General features: G+C 47.6%; 1 protein-coding gene across 1 annotated transcript; it reads left to right on the forward strand.

The window, feature by feature from the left end:
- The first annotated feature begins 3885 nt into the window (after positions 1-3885).
- KLF15 (KLF transcription factor 15) lies at positions 3886-16024 on the forward strand. The gene is made up of 3 exons (XM_054281038.1): positions 3886-4023; positions 8328-9438; positions 15176-16024. The coding sequence occupies exons 2-3, from the start codon at positions 8393-8395 to the stop codon at positions 15342-15344; spliced, it is 1215 nt and encodes a 404-aa protein (XP_054137013.1). The 5' UTR covers positions 3886-4023; positions 8328-8392; the 3' UTR covers positions 15345-16024.
- Positions 16025-16348: the final 324 nt, after the last annotated feature.

Here is a 16348-nt window from a genome sequence, read left to right on the forward strand (position 1 = left end):
GAATGCTGAGGTTTATCTGCCTTTCCTGGCTGGATCTTTAGCACACAGCCACCAGAAAAAAGCCACTTAAAAGGACCTTAACTCTGTGTTATCACCAGTGTTTGACTGGGCTGTGCCAATGCCAGAAAGGCTGTCTGAGCAGGGCAACCAGTTTGACTGAAGTTCTCTCCTGAAAGGTGGCAAAAGAGAGAGTGGAAAATGCCCAAGTAATATCAAGGGACAGAAGTAACTATAGATTTTCAAAGGAGTTGTTGAAGGGGTGAAAAAAGGGAAGGAAATCTCTTCCTGATGCACAAAATGGATGGGTTGGGAAAATTCAGATGTATTTCACAGCATGGAATGAGGTCTCAGTTGTGCTGCAGTACCAAATGAAGGACGCTGATGTGAGACATCAGTCACAGATGCACAAAAATTCATTCCCAAAATCTTGTCCCAACCATTGCTGGTTCTCATGAAAAGTTGGCAGAAAAAAGGGATGAGAAGTAATTATATTTGTCTAGATCTGTGCATTTCTCCTGCTGTTAATAAAGGCTTGTAGTGTTTCCAAAGCCTTGAGCAAAACTTAGATGTGTGTCAGCTGGCTTTCACTGTCGTGGGGCTCAGAATTAACCAGTTCACAGCTTGAGAAGTGCATGCAGAGATCACAGAGGGGTGGGAAAGGGGCTGAGTCAGCTCAGAGGCTGCCACCTGCCACTGCAGCTTGCAATCTTCAGTTTTGGATTAAGCCCCAAAGTGTTCTTGCAGACCTCAAAACCAGGTCTGGAGTTCGAGGCACTGTCAGCAGATTCATGGTTAAGAAAATATGATCTAGCTGAGAAAGGAAGTTTCTCTGGTTAAATGTTTGCTCAGGGAAGATGCTGTAATGGATGAAGCTGTAGGGATGTTTCAGCAAGGACAACCCCAGAGTGGCATTCTAGGAGGCAGTGACTTTTGTGCATTTTCCCATTATTCTCTGCTGTAAGGTGACAGGTTTGTGCTGTAGTGAGGCATCAGAATTTGTGCTGTTGTATATCCCATTTGCTTGGTTTTAACATGTCCTTGTGTCTGTCTAGAAATTCTGCCTGAGCAGAAAAGAAGACTTTGGCTATTTGTCTCGGGTGTACTGATGTCCAACAGCCTGGTCAGGACAGCAATTTCTACAGGAGCTCTGGACCCCCAGGTATGCTGAAGGCAGTCTCTGAGCCTACACACAAGGGCTGTGCTGAAGTTTCCCCTGGATTCTGTGTGCACAGCAAAGGGGATCTGACACATGCAAAAGGTTTGGTGCATCCAGAACTTGTCACACTGTGTGAGTGAGCTTGGGTCAGGGTTCATTCTGTGTGCTCTGCACTTTCCTCCCAGATGCTGTGCACTGCCTGCCTGCATTTCTAATACTTTTTTTTTGTTGTTTTTTTCCCTCACAGGGAAATCTCAGTGAGAAACACAGATGCTTTAGTTACCCTTTCCTGATTCCTATTGCATTTCACATCTCAACAGTACTGGAAGGCTGAGATGCTCAGTAGGGTTCTTCAGATGTGAAAAACTATCAGATCCCTCCTCCATCACGACATGCAGCCACACAGAGGGTTTGGAGGTAGTGCATCCCCTCCCACAGCAGCACGTCTGGATCTGCTTGAGCCCACTGAAAATTCTCACTTTCCTATCTCCAGCCTCAGAAACAGCCAACAGCACAGCCCTGAAGCTGCACAGTGGGCAAATGACCCAGCCTCCAGTGGTGCTTTTAGGGAAGTGAAAAGGTGGTGGGCCCAGTAAAACAGATGAAACTTAAAAAGCAGAACTGGGGAAACACCGTTTTATTTCCACTTAAGGTAAATATGGGACTTCACTGCATCTCTAGCAATTTAAAGAAAGTTCAGAACTACTGTGACTAAAATATGAAGACATTGCCTTTTGCAAGCGGAAAAATACAAGTTAGAGAAACCTCTAACATCTCCCAGTGTCTAGGTAGGTTATAGTAATGATAAAATTAGGATTGCAACTTTTGGTTGTTTTCATGTGATAAACATTACAAGGGAATTTTGTACGTGTTCAAATTCCATTAAAGCCCAGCCTTGTTGGCTTAGATTTTATCTGTATCTAAATTTAATGTCCATGGCATTGCTAAATCACACTAAACTTCACCTACTCAGGAAACAAAGGGGGTTTAATTGAGAAAAGCAGAAAAGCGAGGTTTGCCAAACATCTATTTTGGGTAAAAATATTTAAGGCCCACATTTTTACCAACGTAATCCTTTTTACGTCAGTGAAGTTACACTAATGCAGAGTTTGGCCCTGATGTATTTGTACAAATATAGTATCTGGGATTTTGATGAGTACGTATTCATGCATTATTCATTGAGACAATGTGGAGAGGAAGAACGATGTCTGTGCATGAGGGCAGAGCCCTGAGCACCCCCAGTTCCTTTGAGGGTCCGCAGCAGGATGAAGGAGCACCTGTAGGGTCACCCCTGTGCTGCTGCCGGAATGTCCCCCTTCGAAGGGACTGGTTTATGTTTGCCAGGCTGTGGGATGTGTTACTGGCAATTCTGAAGAAATGCAGATGGAGGATATTTTTGCGAGTTTAAATTGAGCTGGATTTGAAAAGAGATGAGATTGCATCTTGGTTCTGCCACAGACCTTTTGTTTGAGCCTCTGTGCCTCTGTTTCCCCATAAAATGAGAATAATACTTCATTTTCCCTGCAGGACAGTGAGGCCTGCTGTGGGGAGAAGGAAGGGTCTGCTGTCCCATGTGCCCTCACAAAAGGGTGCACAGACCTGTTGTCATAGGACTGCATTCTGATATCCCAGGCTACACCTTTCTAGGAAATCCGAAAAAAGGAAAAACTGCATTTGGAAAACCACTGATTGAGCAGCAAAACTGACTGCTGCTGCAGCTGGCCCCACTGTGAGCTTCCTCTGCAGGAACTGAGCATAGATCCTGATCCATACCAAGTATTGCAGAACCATAGTGTGTTTGTGTGTATGTACATATACATAAATTATTATGCATGTTTGTATGAAGAACTAGTGATGTCTGTAACAATGTGTGTGGGACACACATCCAGCATGCTGGAAATGCCCCCAATCAAGCTTTGGCAGGCAGGAAAGGGGCAGGTGTGGGGCAGGAGAGAGGGCACGGGGCTCCTCACACCTCCGCAGGGATTCTCTTATCTCCAGGACATGTCCAGAGGAGATAAGAGAATGTCTGCACACTCACAGACTCTCACAGTGGAAGGGACATTACCAGGCCACCCAGTCCAACTCCCTGCAAGGAGCAGTGACATTTTCAACCCGATCAAATTGCTCAGAGCCCTGTCCAACCTGACCCGGCGCATTTCCAGGGATGGAGCATCAATCGGCTCTCCGAGCAACCTGCTCCGGTGTTTCATCACTCTCACACTCTTCCTCACACGGACTCCCAGCCCCGCTTGTTTCAGTTCAGCCCCTTCCCCCCGTCCCGTGAGGCAGGCCCCTCCGGGCGCTCCGGGGCCCGCAGCACCGCCCCGGGGCCGAGCGCGGCTCCCATTGAGGCCGGGCCCGGGCCGGCCCCCGCCACCGCGGGGCCAATGGGGGCGGCGGACGCGGTCGAGCCTCTCCCCGGCCTCCCCCGCGGCGGCCGGGCTCCCGTCATGTGAGGGGGATATAGTACTACGGGAGCGGGGCCGCGCTCCGCAGCCGCGCACCCGCCTCCCGGGGGAGCTGCGCCCGCCTCCCGCCGCCGCTCCGCGCTCCCGGCCGCTCCTGCCTCCGCGGGCTGCTGCTCGGGGCTTGCTTGGGTCTACTCCGGCGGGTTTATTGTGCGTGTGTGCCTTTTAAAATTTTTGATTTTTTGAAATTATTATTTCCATAATTATTTTTGCCTCTTTTTTTTTCTTTTTTTTTAATTTTTTTTTTTTTTTTTTTTTTTTTTTTTTTTTTTTTGTGGCTTGGTTGTGTTGTTTGGGTTTTTTCCCCCACCTCGTTCTCGTTGTTGTTGTTGTTGTTGTTGCGTTCTTCTGGTCGCCCGTGGCCTTTGCTGCCCCCCGGCTCGCAGAGGAGTTCAGGTAAGGGTTGATGTGGGCGCGGGGGCCGCGTCCCGCCGGCGGTGCCTCCGCGGCTCGGCGGGGCCGGGGCTGTGTCCCTGCTGCCGGCAGATGGAATTCCATCCCGCCGGGGCACCGGCCAGGGCTGGGGGCTGTTTGCGGGCTGCAGCGGTGCCGTGCCACGGAGTGACAGGCGGCGAAGGGGGGGGGTTCATTCCTGATCGTCGCGACCACGCTGCGAGGGGAGAGAGGCCCCCCAAAGCCTCCTGAAAAGGGATGGAAGGAATAAACAATACATAAATAATTTTTTAAAACCCTCAACAGACGGAACAAACAAAAAAACCACGATTAAAAAAACCCCAAACAAACATGCTTTGCAGCCATGGAAGCCTGGCTGTGCTGTGCTGGAGTGGCAATTCCGTGTGTGTGTCCCGCACCCCTTTCCCTGCCCAGCGTTATTGCGGGGTGCGCTCCGCCGGGGCCGCTGCCTGTGCCCGCTGCGGGTGAAGCGCTTCCTCCGGTGGAAGCCAAAGTTTGGGGCTGCAGCGGGACAGTTTTCAGAGAAGAACGCTTTGGGAATGTTTCTGCAGCTTCCCAGGAGCAACGGGTTTGGGAAAAACAAACCTGAGCACCCCGCTGTGTCCGGGGAGCAGCACAGCCACCTTGCGGAGGAGATGAGAGCAAATGGGTTTACTCCTGGCTCGCAGCTTCTTTTTATTATTTTATTATTATTTTTCTCCCCCTTTGTATTTCTCTTTTAATTTCTTAGAAGCTCTGGGCCTGCTTCATTGCCTTGTTTATGGCTCTCTCTGTGAAGCAGAAGTCAGCCTGAACAGATTTAGAACAAGAGAAAACCCTGAAGAGATTAGTCTTAAACTAGAAAAAGCTGTGGCAGTAAATGTAGGAAATGACTGTCATATATGCTGTGTGATCATTTGTGCTGGGCTGACTGTCCAGAAATGACAGGCTGGGAAACACATCCCTATGTTTCAGCAAGTTCCCAGCACTTTACATTTTAATGTTGCTCTGCGTCAAAATATGTCTTCTCTGGTTTGCTTTTTGTCATTATTTTTTTTTTTTAGCTGCCAATTAGATGGTCAGGTTTTAAACAGAACAACATGTTTTTGGCAGAAAGGACATCAAAACAACCCAGGGAACTCATAAAAAAAAGTTGGAGACGGTGGTGCTGCTGAACAGCTGCTGTATTTCACTCCAGGAGAGGCTGTTTGCAGTGACTGCAGTCCCACTATAGGTACTTACATTTCTAACATGTTTTCGGCGTTCCTAGAGATGAAAGTGTGTTATGGAAACAGCATCATTAGTTTTCACGGCCTTCACAGCCCCGGCTTTTTTTGGTTTTGTTTTCTAATCTTCTGGTTTTGGCCGTGTCTTCAGGCAAAGTAAGGATAAAAGTATTTTGGTTGTTAGCCTGGCCTTTAGGAAAAAAATATAGCCAGGGCCCGATCCTGCATTCCAGGCATTCTCCAAGATCTTCTTGGCTGTTCTGCAAGTTTTGAGAGCGCACAGAAAGCAGAACTGGCCCGTAATGTTCCTGGATCTATTTGGCTCTGACAGTCCTCGCTTAAAAAGCCTCTGTTCACATCGAGTGACATTGTTCCTTGTCAAAAGAGATGGGAAACAAGCCTGCTGGCTGTTTTCTGCTGAGGTAACCGGCCCACAGCAATTGCTAGGGGTTCATTATTGGTTTTTTTCCTTCCTCATTTAAGTCCTAATTCAAATTGCAGTTTAGTTCTATTCCCAGGGAAATATATTGATATTTTGATAGTGGTTTCCCAGCTCTTGCAAGCATTTAAAGAAATCTTGAACATTTTAAGTTGTTTTTTTTTAAAAGAAGTTCACCAACTGCTTTTGGTGCACGCAGAGCATGCCAGCTTTTCTTAGAAAAGCACATGTTGCAGTCCAGATTTCCCTCACAGCCCTATTCTTCAGAAGTTTAGGCTGGAATAATACAGACATTAGAGGAAGAATCAGAAACCATCTGAGGGCAAGTCTTCCATTCTGCCCTGTGTTTCTCAAGGCAGTCACCAGTTTTTGGTGCAAGATAGAAACAATCAGCTTGGGTGAATTCTTACCAGATGCCAATACCAATTTGTCAGAAGCAGATGGTGCTTTCTGTTTCAAAACTGGAATAACTCAGCTATGGGACTTCTGCTGGGGGAGCTTTCCAGCAATATAGAGAGTAAAAAAAAAAAGTGTGTTAGAAATAGTTCAGTTCTTCTGACTCTTTGCTTTTACTATAGGACATGATTATAGGCTAAGGTCACAAAACAGAGCCACTAACCTCTGTTTGAACTTCCTCGTGTTCAGCACATGCAGGTATTTCATTATTGGTTCAGAGGCACAGCTGACTGACGGGACACAGACCAGGAAAATGTGCAATCTTACTTTTAGTCTTTATTTCAACCTGTCACTGTTTCCTCCATGTGTCTGTGAAGGAGGAAGACAAGACTTTAAGAAATGTGGCTTCTTCCCCCTCCTTCCTTGGAAATATTAATAGATGTTGCCAAAGGGACAGAGCTCTTTAAGGGTGTTGTGTAAAATACCTCACTCTGTGTTCACTGCAGCACTGAGCATACAAACACCTTTTGATTTTTCTCCAGAGAAGGAAAGACAGGGCAAATTTTGGAGATTTTAGAGGCAGCAAAGATGCTCTGCAACAGCAGTAACAACCATCCCCTCGTCTGCACAAAACTGGGAGCTATTGACTATTCATGGCAAAGCGTCCACAGCGGCAGAGCCTGTGGAAAATGACAGCGTGTAACAAGATTGACTGGCATTTCCTTCACGCTGGGTCACATGCCTGCTAATTCACACACACACACCAGCTCATAGGCTGATCGAATGACTGCTATCTCTGCACTGCACATACCTTCCACAGAAAGAGTTGTTTTATTATGCACATGTGCAGCTCTGTTTCCAATCAGTCACCTTGAGCGAGTGACTGAGAGCCAGTGTTGGCTCCATCCCGAGCTCTCTGCCTTTGCTCTCTAAGGGACACAATCTCTGTCCGTAAGCAATTTCTGTTCTTTTCCCTCAAAGAGGCGGGGAATAAAATAATACGTAGATGTCTCTCCTGCCTCCCCCTCCCCAGTGGCCTTTCTAGAAAGTTTGCTTGCTTTAGATGATGAAGGGCAGGACAAGCGTGGCTGTCAGTGGGCACCAGGATGGCTATGCTGGCCAGGGTGGGGTTTGCTCTTGTGGGTTTGTAGCGGGATTGGGGCTCATGGAAACCGGGATTTGCGGGATGCTGCAGGTCGGGATGCTGCTCATGGTTTGTAGCGGGATTGGGGCTCATGGAAACCGGGATTTGCGGGATGCTGCAGGTCAGCATGCTGCTCGTGGTTTGTAGTGGGATTGGGGCTCATGGAAAGTGGGATTTGCGGGATGCTGCGGGCTGGGATGCTGCTCATGGTTTGTAGCAGGATTAGGGCTCACGGAACCCGGGATTTGCGGGATGCTGCTCATGGTTTGCAGCGGGATTAGGGCTCGTGGAACCTGGGATTTGCAGGATGCTGCAGGCCGGGATGCCGTGCAGCCCTCCCGGTGCAGCAGCTGGCTCGGGGCTCAGCTCAGCCCCTGCCCTGCAGAGAGAGGAGCAGAGCGGTGAAAGCAGCCACCAGCTGGCTGGCAGGGCATGGCAATTAGCTCAGTGCCAGCCTTATTAAGGACAGTGCAGGTGATGATGACGTTGGCACACTGATTCATTACATCTGGAGGGGAAAATCCACCTAGTAAATGCTGAAGCACAGTAAATATTTTTGGCTCCTGCCAGATTGATCCTTTCATTATGCTGAACAGCCTATATTTGTAGAACTGAGGAAGTTAAAAATAAGGTTGGTGGAAAGCTACAAGATAGGAAAAGGATTTGCATTTTATGGTCACCAGCAATAAACATTTTTTATTTGTTTCTTTTTGGTGGTAAAAATTTCGACACTTTATATTTTCTTTCCCATTCCCTTCTTTGGCTCTGGATTTCACTGCTAGGTGAAAGCTTGTTATTTATTTTCTCTTGCTAGTAATATTCTATAAGGGAGCTGTAAATCTGGAGCACACACACAGTTGGGAAATGATTTCTGACAGCATTCTTTTGCAAATATGTGGTGCAATCCTGCAAAACGCTTCAGCCCTGACAGTCCTCAGGGGGTGGTGCAGACCTATCAAAGCTTGTAGCAGCCTGTGTACCCAGGGAGACTGGATGCTCTGTACTTTCCTGTGGGCTAGAGGGCTTTATGAGTTTCAGTTCATGGAGATAAATGATTAAACCGACTTCTGACTGTTGCTGTTTTGTTTTTTCCTGCACTTAGGCTCTCACCTGAACTTTGGCTGCCTGGTATATGCTGTTTGGATATCCTTAAGAGATCATCCAGGAATGGTGGATCACTTGCTGCCTACTGATGAATCCTTTTCATCACCAAGATCTTCTCTTGGATACTTTGGGGACATGACAGCTGGCGTGAGGTCCTACCAAATGCTGCCCTCTCCCCTGTCAGAAGATGACAGTGACTCGTCCAGCTTTTGTTCTTGTTCCAGCCCTGACTCCCAGGTCCTCAGCTCCAGCTATGGAAGCACATCCAGTGCAGAAAGTCAGGACAGTATCTTAGACTATTTATTGTCCCAGGCTTCTTTGGGGAACACCACCACTGCATCATGGTGGGACAAAAGGAGACTTCAGCCAATAGTGAAAGAGGAGTACTTTAGATTGCCTGAATTTCCCGTGGATATGGAAGACTCAGGACCATTTCAGCCCACGCTTGAGGAGATTGAGGAATTTTTGGAGGAGAACATGGACTTGGAGCTCAAAGAAAGACCTAAAAGTGAGACCAAGGACTTGAGAGCTTGCAGCCAGGTTTCTGTTGCTTCACTGCAGCAAAAAGACCATATGTTACCCAGTACTAGTTTAAAAGAGAGTAAAAATGAGCAGTTGACTAGCTCAACGGAAGGTGGCCAAGCTTCAAATGGAGGAGTGACCCTGGAGAATGGAATACCAGTTATGCTCCAAATTCAGCCTGTGCAGATCAAACAGGAGTCCAACACCAGCCCCACGTCCCAAGGACCAGCACAGGAGAACATTAAAATTGCACAGCTCCTTGTCAACATCCAAGGACAGACATTTGCCCTTGTGCCTCAGATAGTTCAGTCGTCCAATTTGAACTTGTCCTCTAAATTTGTCCGCATTGCTCCCGTCCCCATCGCCGCCAAGCCAATTGGGCCAGGGGGCATGATCCAGGGGCAGACGGGAATCATCATGGGTCAGAAATTTCAAAAGAACCCTGCAGCTGAACTCATTAAAATGCATAAATGTTCTTTTCCTGGCTGCACCAAGATGTACACGAAAAGCAGCCATTTGAAAGCCCACCTGAGGAGGCACACGGGAGAAAAGCCCTTTGCGTGCACCTGGCCGGGCTGTGGATGGAGGTCAGTATTGGGATGAAGCTCTGTCCCCCTTCCCCTTCTTGCTCATTGACCTCACTTGCTGAGCAAGTAGGTTTGCACTCAGATTTATAAACTGTTTCTGTTGCCAGAACTTGTTTGGTTGGTTTGACAATGAAGACCTTTTTTCTTCCTGTTGGGTAACGCAGGGGTTCTGATAAATTAAATAGCACAGCATCACCTGCTGGCACCAGCAGCTTTAGTGTCTTAAAACAAATAAAAGCAGTCCATCATAATCTGTATTTCATTCTAGAGGGTCAGGTGAAGCTTGTTACCGCAGGTAAGACCTGGTGTTTGCATTGGTGTGGTTGCAGCACCAGCTGAGGCTGAGTGAGCTGAATGGTTTAGGGCAGAATTGCTGTGCACAGCCCTGTGTGGGACTAAATGTGGCCAGTGAAAGGCTGTGATAAGCAAGTATGGTTAAAAGCAGTATTCTGTGCACTTTCACAGAGAATGCACTCCATCCCACTCCTTCTTAAAATGCTGGCAGTGACACTCTGGCATACTCTGGGTTTTATTCTCTGTCTTGATTCAGAAAAATGCGTGGGTGCCACTCAAAGTTGCAAAAAAGCTGTCAGATGTAACAACATAACCAGAAGGCTGAGGTGGAGTTAAGGATTGCTTGAATGAAAGATTGCAGGTTTGATTGAGAAAATGTTTGGCAGAAGGATTTTTAAAAATATTTTATTTTATTTTTAATATGAATTGAAAAATTTAGTCTTTTTTAGAAGTATCAGCTTTTTATTTTAAGGAAGCTTTGACAAGTGCCTTCCTCCCTCTTTCCAGTTAACTTTGTTACTGGCTTGCCTGCTGGCAAGTGCTAATGTACAGCACCACAAATGATGATGGGAGAAAATATAATCTTAACTGCCTTGTGTTAAATTAAATTGAATTTCTTGCAAATAATATGCTGCAGAGCTTCAGTGAGCAATGTCTAATGAGAAAATGGGTTGTGATCATGGGCAACAGATGAGGTAAAAAGTAACAGGAGAATGTTGTGTAAAAATGCAAGTATGTGAGACATGCAGCAGTTAGAGATGGCTGGGTTGGTTTGAGGGAAAAGGTCACAGTGGAGCTGAACCCTCTGTTCTCCAGCTGGACCAGGCTGAAGTTTGTTTCTTAGAAGGGCTGGGGGGATCAGATTATGGTGGCTCTACAAACTGGGGGTGATTTGTTTCCTTTTGTCCTGCTGGCACCTCTCGTGGGCTGTTTGCTGCTCAGGGTACCCTCTCACCAAAGCTGCATTTTTCAGCTGTTTGGTCCCAGAAACTGTGGGCTGGGTGCTCCCAACCTGCAGGACAGGTACTTGCTGCTTTTTATTTGGCTGCCAGAGTATGTGTGCACAGGCAGCAGATGTGCCTGTGGGTGTCATGCTGGCTTCCCTTGCATGTGAGCACAGCTCTCCTTTTTGTGACAAATGTGTGTGGCAGTGAGGGTTTGTCTAATCCAAACTGAGGTTTGTACCAACGCTCCCAGGGACTTGTGTGGCTCAGGATCAGGAGCCTGAAGCATTGCCTGTGGGTGACCTTCTCCAGCTCTGTCTTATCACAAAGCTGGTGTTCCCCAAGATAAAAAACCAAGGGAATCGTTTAGGAAAAATAGTAAGTGATAAAGGTTGATTAAATTTGCAACAGGTGCCTCTCTTCTCAAAATGTGGCAAATGATTTGCTGCCTTGGCTGGAGGGTCAAAAGAAGTGCAGGTCCCACAGCCTGGAGCACCCTGAACTTTCAGCCGCCACAACTTTTTAAAGATGAGCCCAACAGGAAGGAGGAATTAATCATAATGAAGAACATATGTCTTGTCCACAAACAGCTGCTGCAAAGGGCTTTTCAAACTCTTGTGCTGTTTGTCTTATGGAATTTCACAGCCTGGGCTGCAATCTCAATCCCCAAAACCCCCAAACTTTGGAAGGGCTCTGCTGCAAGAGAAGAAGTTTATAGCCAGCAGGAGAGGCCTCCTGTGCTCACAGCAACCCTCAGCACCAGCCTGAGATTGCTGCACATCCCTGCGTGCTGCTCCACATCAAAGGCCAGAACCAACTGAGCATTGAATTACTCAGTTCCCTTTCATCAATAAACCATGTTTACCTTTGCAGAAGTTCAGTGAGAACTGTGACTTAAGTCTCACATGACTTAAGTCCACTGCATCTGGCTACTCTGTTTGCTCCCAGGTCTACATAATCTCAAATGAATTTAAGCACTAAAACCCTGCTGGACTCTGCTTTCCCCCTTTTTCCCTGCATTCTTGTGCTTGTGTATTTATTTTTTCACTGAAGACACTTAAGAGCTGATCTCACTGGAGATAGTAATTTCAAAACCAAAACAGAGTGTTGCCTAGCACAAAGTGCCTGAGCTCAGTGGGAGGGTTAAAGATTCCTCAAGCTCTCTGTGCATGATGTTTTAAATACACCAGGGTTGGAGTGTGTACCCAGCAAGCCCTTAGGATGGCTGGGGACCCCTAGCACCTCCCTGATGGGGGCTGAGCCCTGCTTGCTTGTGCCCTTCCTAGGCACAGGGCTGTTTTAGGCAGTCTGCAGGGTGGCGCTCACTGGCAGTGGCCAGTGACCCTTTGTGCTCCCTGGGATGGCTCAGGGCACTGATCTGTGTCATGCCACCTTCTACCTTTGGCACCCCAGGTTAGCACTGCTCAGACCAAAGAGCTGAGCTGCAGCTGTGTTATGGCACAGAGCAGAAGAAGCTCCTGCTTCCCTCCCTGGCATAGCACTGTGCAAAGCTGCAGCTGCTGCAAGGCTGGGGGTGAGGCCATGGCCTTTAAATGCCCCACTGCATCTTGTGGCTGGTGACAGCAGGGGCCACAAGCTCTGCCTGGCTTGGTAGGGAGGGTTTAAAGGCTTGTTAACATGTGGCCAGAGTGTGCTTGGGCAGTGCCACACATGGGGCAGGGCAGGCATCTTGCACTGGCTTTTCTTGCTGCTGCTGTGCAAGGGGATGGCAGGTGCTCAGGAGCTGTGCTGGTTCCTTGCAGGAAAGCTCTGGGGATAGGCAGGAAGGATCTGTCTAGAGGCTTACTCCCCTGTGGAGGAGAGGTACAGCCTGAGTTGGCCTCAGTGGCTGGTGGCCATGGCAGGGACCAGGAGTACCAGGCTAAAGCTATTGACCTTTCTTGCCCCATGAGCCACATAGGGATGTCCCCATGTGTCTTGGAGACGCAGGTTATGTCCTACACATCAGGGAGCTCTAGGACTTTTCTTCAAGGGAGATGTAGTTACAGTCCCTTGGGGTCCTGCCAGATAGAAGGATGAAGAAGGCTCTTTTTGTTGCTGTGGGATTTCCCAGATCCCTTCACTTGTCTTTTGAAGGAGGAATCCTTCTGGAAATGGCAGTGACAGAATAGTGAGGTATTCCTTGGAGCTTCCTTTTTTTTTTTTTTTTTTCCTTTGAATTTTGCATTCCACAGTGGATTATTTTCACTTTCTTTGGGTTGATCTCAGTGCCAGAGTGTGTTGCAGATATTTCACTGCAGAGCCAGACCGCCAGATCCTCCCAGCTTCCTCGTCCTAACCTTTGCGTTGTTTTTTTGTAAACACACAGACAGCTTGAGGTTTATTTCTGTGGGCTCTGTAAGTTGATCTTTCCGTCACTGCTGGGGAACAGTGTTGCAACATTCCTGCCTCTTCAGCTAAGGACATGGTTATGAGGCAGAGTGTATTTTTATCGGATGAACTCATCCAAGCTCAATCCTGACATGTGCCTCTTTCTCCCCCACCGTCCGTGCAATTCCCCTCAAAATGCACTTGTAAGGCCCTTGTGCAGGATTAGCCAAGTGCTACTGCACTTCTGTTCCAGATGGTGACCTTAATGGCCAAGGACATAGGACAGGACAACACAGCCACATCTGGTTTGGCTTCTTTGAGGTCTGTATACAAGAGGATGGCTCTTTGCAAAAGTGCTTTTCCTCTTTTCCCTGAATGTGGCACAGCTCTGTTCCTTGTCCAGCACTCAGTCTGCACAGGCAGCATCCTACACTCTCCAGGCCCACTCACCCATAGCCCTACCAGAGCATCCCTGCAGGGATCTGACCCTGGGACTAGCTCACTGCTAAGGACTTGGGGGAAATCCCTGACCCTGCTGCTCCTGGGTCCAGAATGTGGTTTTGGGAAGCTGTGGCTGAAAGGACCAGGGGTGTTAGAGAAAGCAAACATGCAGATAGAAGGTGTGAAGAGAAACTTCTGTCATGGCCCTTCAGGTGGACAGTTCCATAACAGCTGCCTCTTTATCATGGAGAATTTGACTCTTTCACCATGAGGATACCAGAGCAAGGAAAGGAAGAAAAGCAAGTGAACAGGTGAAAGAATCTCCCCTAGAAATGCCCCAGGGAAAGACGCCCACACCATACCTTACCCATGGTGAGTGCCTGGATCAGTTTTCCAGGAGCTGAGTGCTCTCTGGGGAGCGTGACCAGACTGAAGAGCTGCAGCAGTGGAGGAAACCCTTACCAGATTTCCCAGTGCCTATGCCCTGGTCCTCAACTGTTGGCGGGAGATCAGAGCTAATTAAAACCTTTATGTGGAAACTTACTTTTCTTGCATGAGGGATTTATTCATAGGAGCCCAGCAGTCCTGGTTTCTCCCTTTCATAAAAATAGCGAATTCGCTCTGTTGGTGATGTGATATTTTGCTCCAGAAGGGCACATTTTTCTACATGTTCTTTCCCTGATTTGTTCAGCTAGTGCCCATGACTTCACTTATTTATTGTAAATAAACAGCTGATACCATTTTTTACAAGCTCTCTTTCTGTGCTGCTCTTTGTTACTGCTCTGGCAACAAAACCCTTAATTGCCCTTTGTCAGGCAGCAAATTTTTTGTACCCATCTGGACAGGGCTGTTTTAGTGTGACATTGTTAATTAACCCTCTGTCTCCTAGTCATGTCCAAAGTGGAAATAGAGCCAGCCCTGCTCTTAAGGCCAAAGGATCAGCTCATTTGGCTTCCATAAAGCCTGTGGGATTCATGATGGCTATTTGGGGATTTTTCTGTGGAGAAGGAAAGGTGGAAAATATCTAAAATTCAAAAGATTGTGGAATACAGTTTTGGTAATTAAAGGCTCATTCTTAATTTAATTTACCCATGCTAACTATGCAAATCACTGTGCAAATGGGCATTGGGGCCCACCTGAATTTCAGCTGTTGGAATGCTGAGCATCTCTGGTGCTATTAATGACTCTTTATTTAGCCTGCAGGAGCACACATGGAAGCCAATTTTTCATCTGGATCTAAATAAATCATGTTGTTTCTAGGTAGCTCTGGCTGGAGTTTGCTGGAATCCCTATCAAACTGGGTGCAGTTAGGAGGTGTGCTGGTGTCAGTGGGAGCTTGAAAAAAGATTTTACGTGCAGGACAGTGGTGGTTGTCTCTGCTTGAGGAGTCACAGTCAAATCTGTGCTTGGATTTGCAGGAGAGAGATGGTGAGGGTGGCTTTGGAGGGACTGCAGGGGGATGGAGAGCAGCACTGTTTTTGTCAAGCTGTACCCATGCCATGGGGTCCAGGACAAGGCTGGTACCAATGCTGCCCCTGTGCATTGCCGTGAATCCAGGGCTGGTGGCTGTGTGTTTCCATTGTTGCTGGGACCAGCCCAGCCCTGCTGTGTGTCCCTTTCACCTCCTGGAATCTCCCAGTGACCTGGGGGGATGTTTTTTACCTCAATGTGCGACACTTAGCGCAACAAACCCCCATTTCTCTGACGAGGCCTCTCCTCTCTTGCAGGTTCTCCAGGTCAGACGAGCTGTCCCGGCACAGGCGCTCCCACTCGGGGGTGAAGCCCTACCAGTGTCCAGTGTGTGAGAAGAAGTTTGCTCGCAGTGACCACTTGTCCAAGCACGTCAAGGTGCACCGGTTCCCACGCAGCAGCCGCTCCGTGCGCGCCGTGAACTGACGGCTCCTGCCCTGCCTGCCCGCCGGCCGTGCCCAGAGCCACCACAGCACTTTGCTCACCACCACCTTCCTAGGGATAATTTATTTGTCTCCACAGAACAGTCCATGCTGTTACTTGATACCACCGTGTTTGGGTGCCCCCATGTCCTTCAAAGATGATTGGAGAATGAAGCTCTTTTTGGGTCAGGGGAGCGGGGCGCTTCTTCCCTTTTTTTTTTTTTTTTTTGTTTTCTTTTAAGGATATTATTTTCCTTTCCTTCTATCTGTCTCTCCTTTGCTGCTGCTTCTTTTGGAAATTACAGTGTTTTATTTTTAGCTGTTTTCTGCTGCACAGGAAAATGTAAAAGTTGCTTGCTGCTAGTTAATTATAGCCCTGGCATTCCTGAGGGCTTTGCTCATGTACAGGCCACTCATTGTGAGTTTTTATTAAGCTGCTCTATTTGTCCAGTTTGGAAACAGCAAATTCCTTTTGAAATGAAAACAACTCCTTTGTTTTTGGGTCGCCTGAGCCAAGGATTTGTAGGGGCTGGCCATAGGAGGAGGAACAGTGGGAGTTGGGGCTAGGGGGAGACAGGGCTTGGAGAGCACTGGAATGTGCCTCCATGCATCTCTGATTTTCCCAGCTCACATTTACCTTTCCCTTGGCTGGGTTATATATATATGTTTATGTATACATATTCATACATACATACATACATATATATATATATATATATATATATATATATATATATATATACATATATATATATATTTATATATATATATATTTAAGGAAAGACACATCCCAAGCAAATCCAGAAGCTCAGGCTGGGTGGAATGGCTTGGAGTGAAGCCTCTGGAACTGTGTGTGTGCTTCTGTCCCGTGCTGCTGAGGGATGCAAGGATGCCCAGGCTCCAAAGGACACTGCTTTCCTTTGAGGCTGCTTTGCAGCATCATCTGCCTTTAGCAGAAGAGCTGTTGTCTGCCCACGAGGCAGCACAAAGGTGTTTGTGAGAGCCTCT

The sequence above is a fragment of the Melozone crissalis genome, unplaced genomic scaffold, assembly GCF_028551555.1.
Source record: "Melozone crissalis strain CALT ecotype California unplaced genomic scaffold, PUWL_Pcris_2 ptg000029l_1, whole genome shotgun sequence".
Lineage (NCBI taxonomy): Eukaryota > Metazoa > Chordata > Aves > Passeriformes > Passerellidae > Melozone > Melozone crissalis.

What these genes read in the sequence shown, in the direction of transcription:
- KLF15 (XM_054281038.1), top strand. Translation starts at nt 8,393, where the DNA reads ATGGTGGATCACTTGCTGCCTACTGATGAATCCTTTTCATCACCAAGA. An exon ending in TGGCCGGGCTGTGGATGGAG is followed by an intron (nt 9,439 to 15,175) that starts GTCAGTATTGGG and finishes CCTCTCTTGCAG; the next exon opens with GTTCTCCAGGTCAGACGAGC.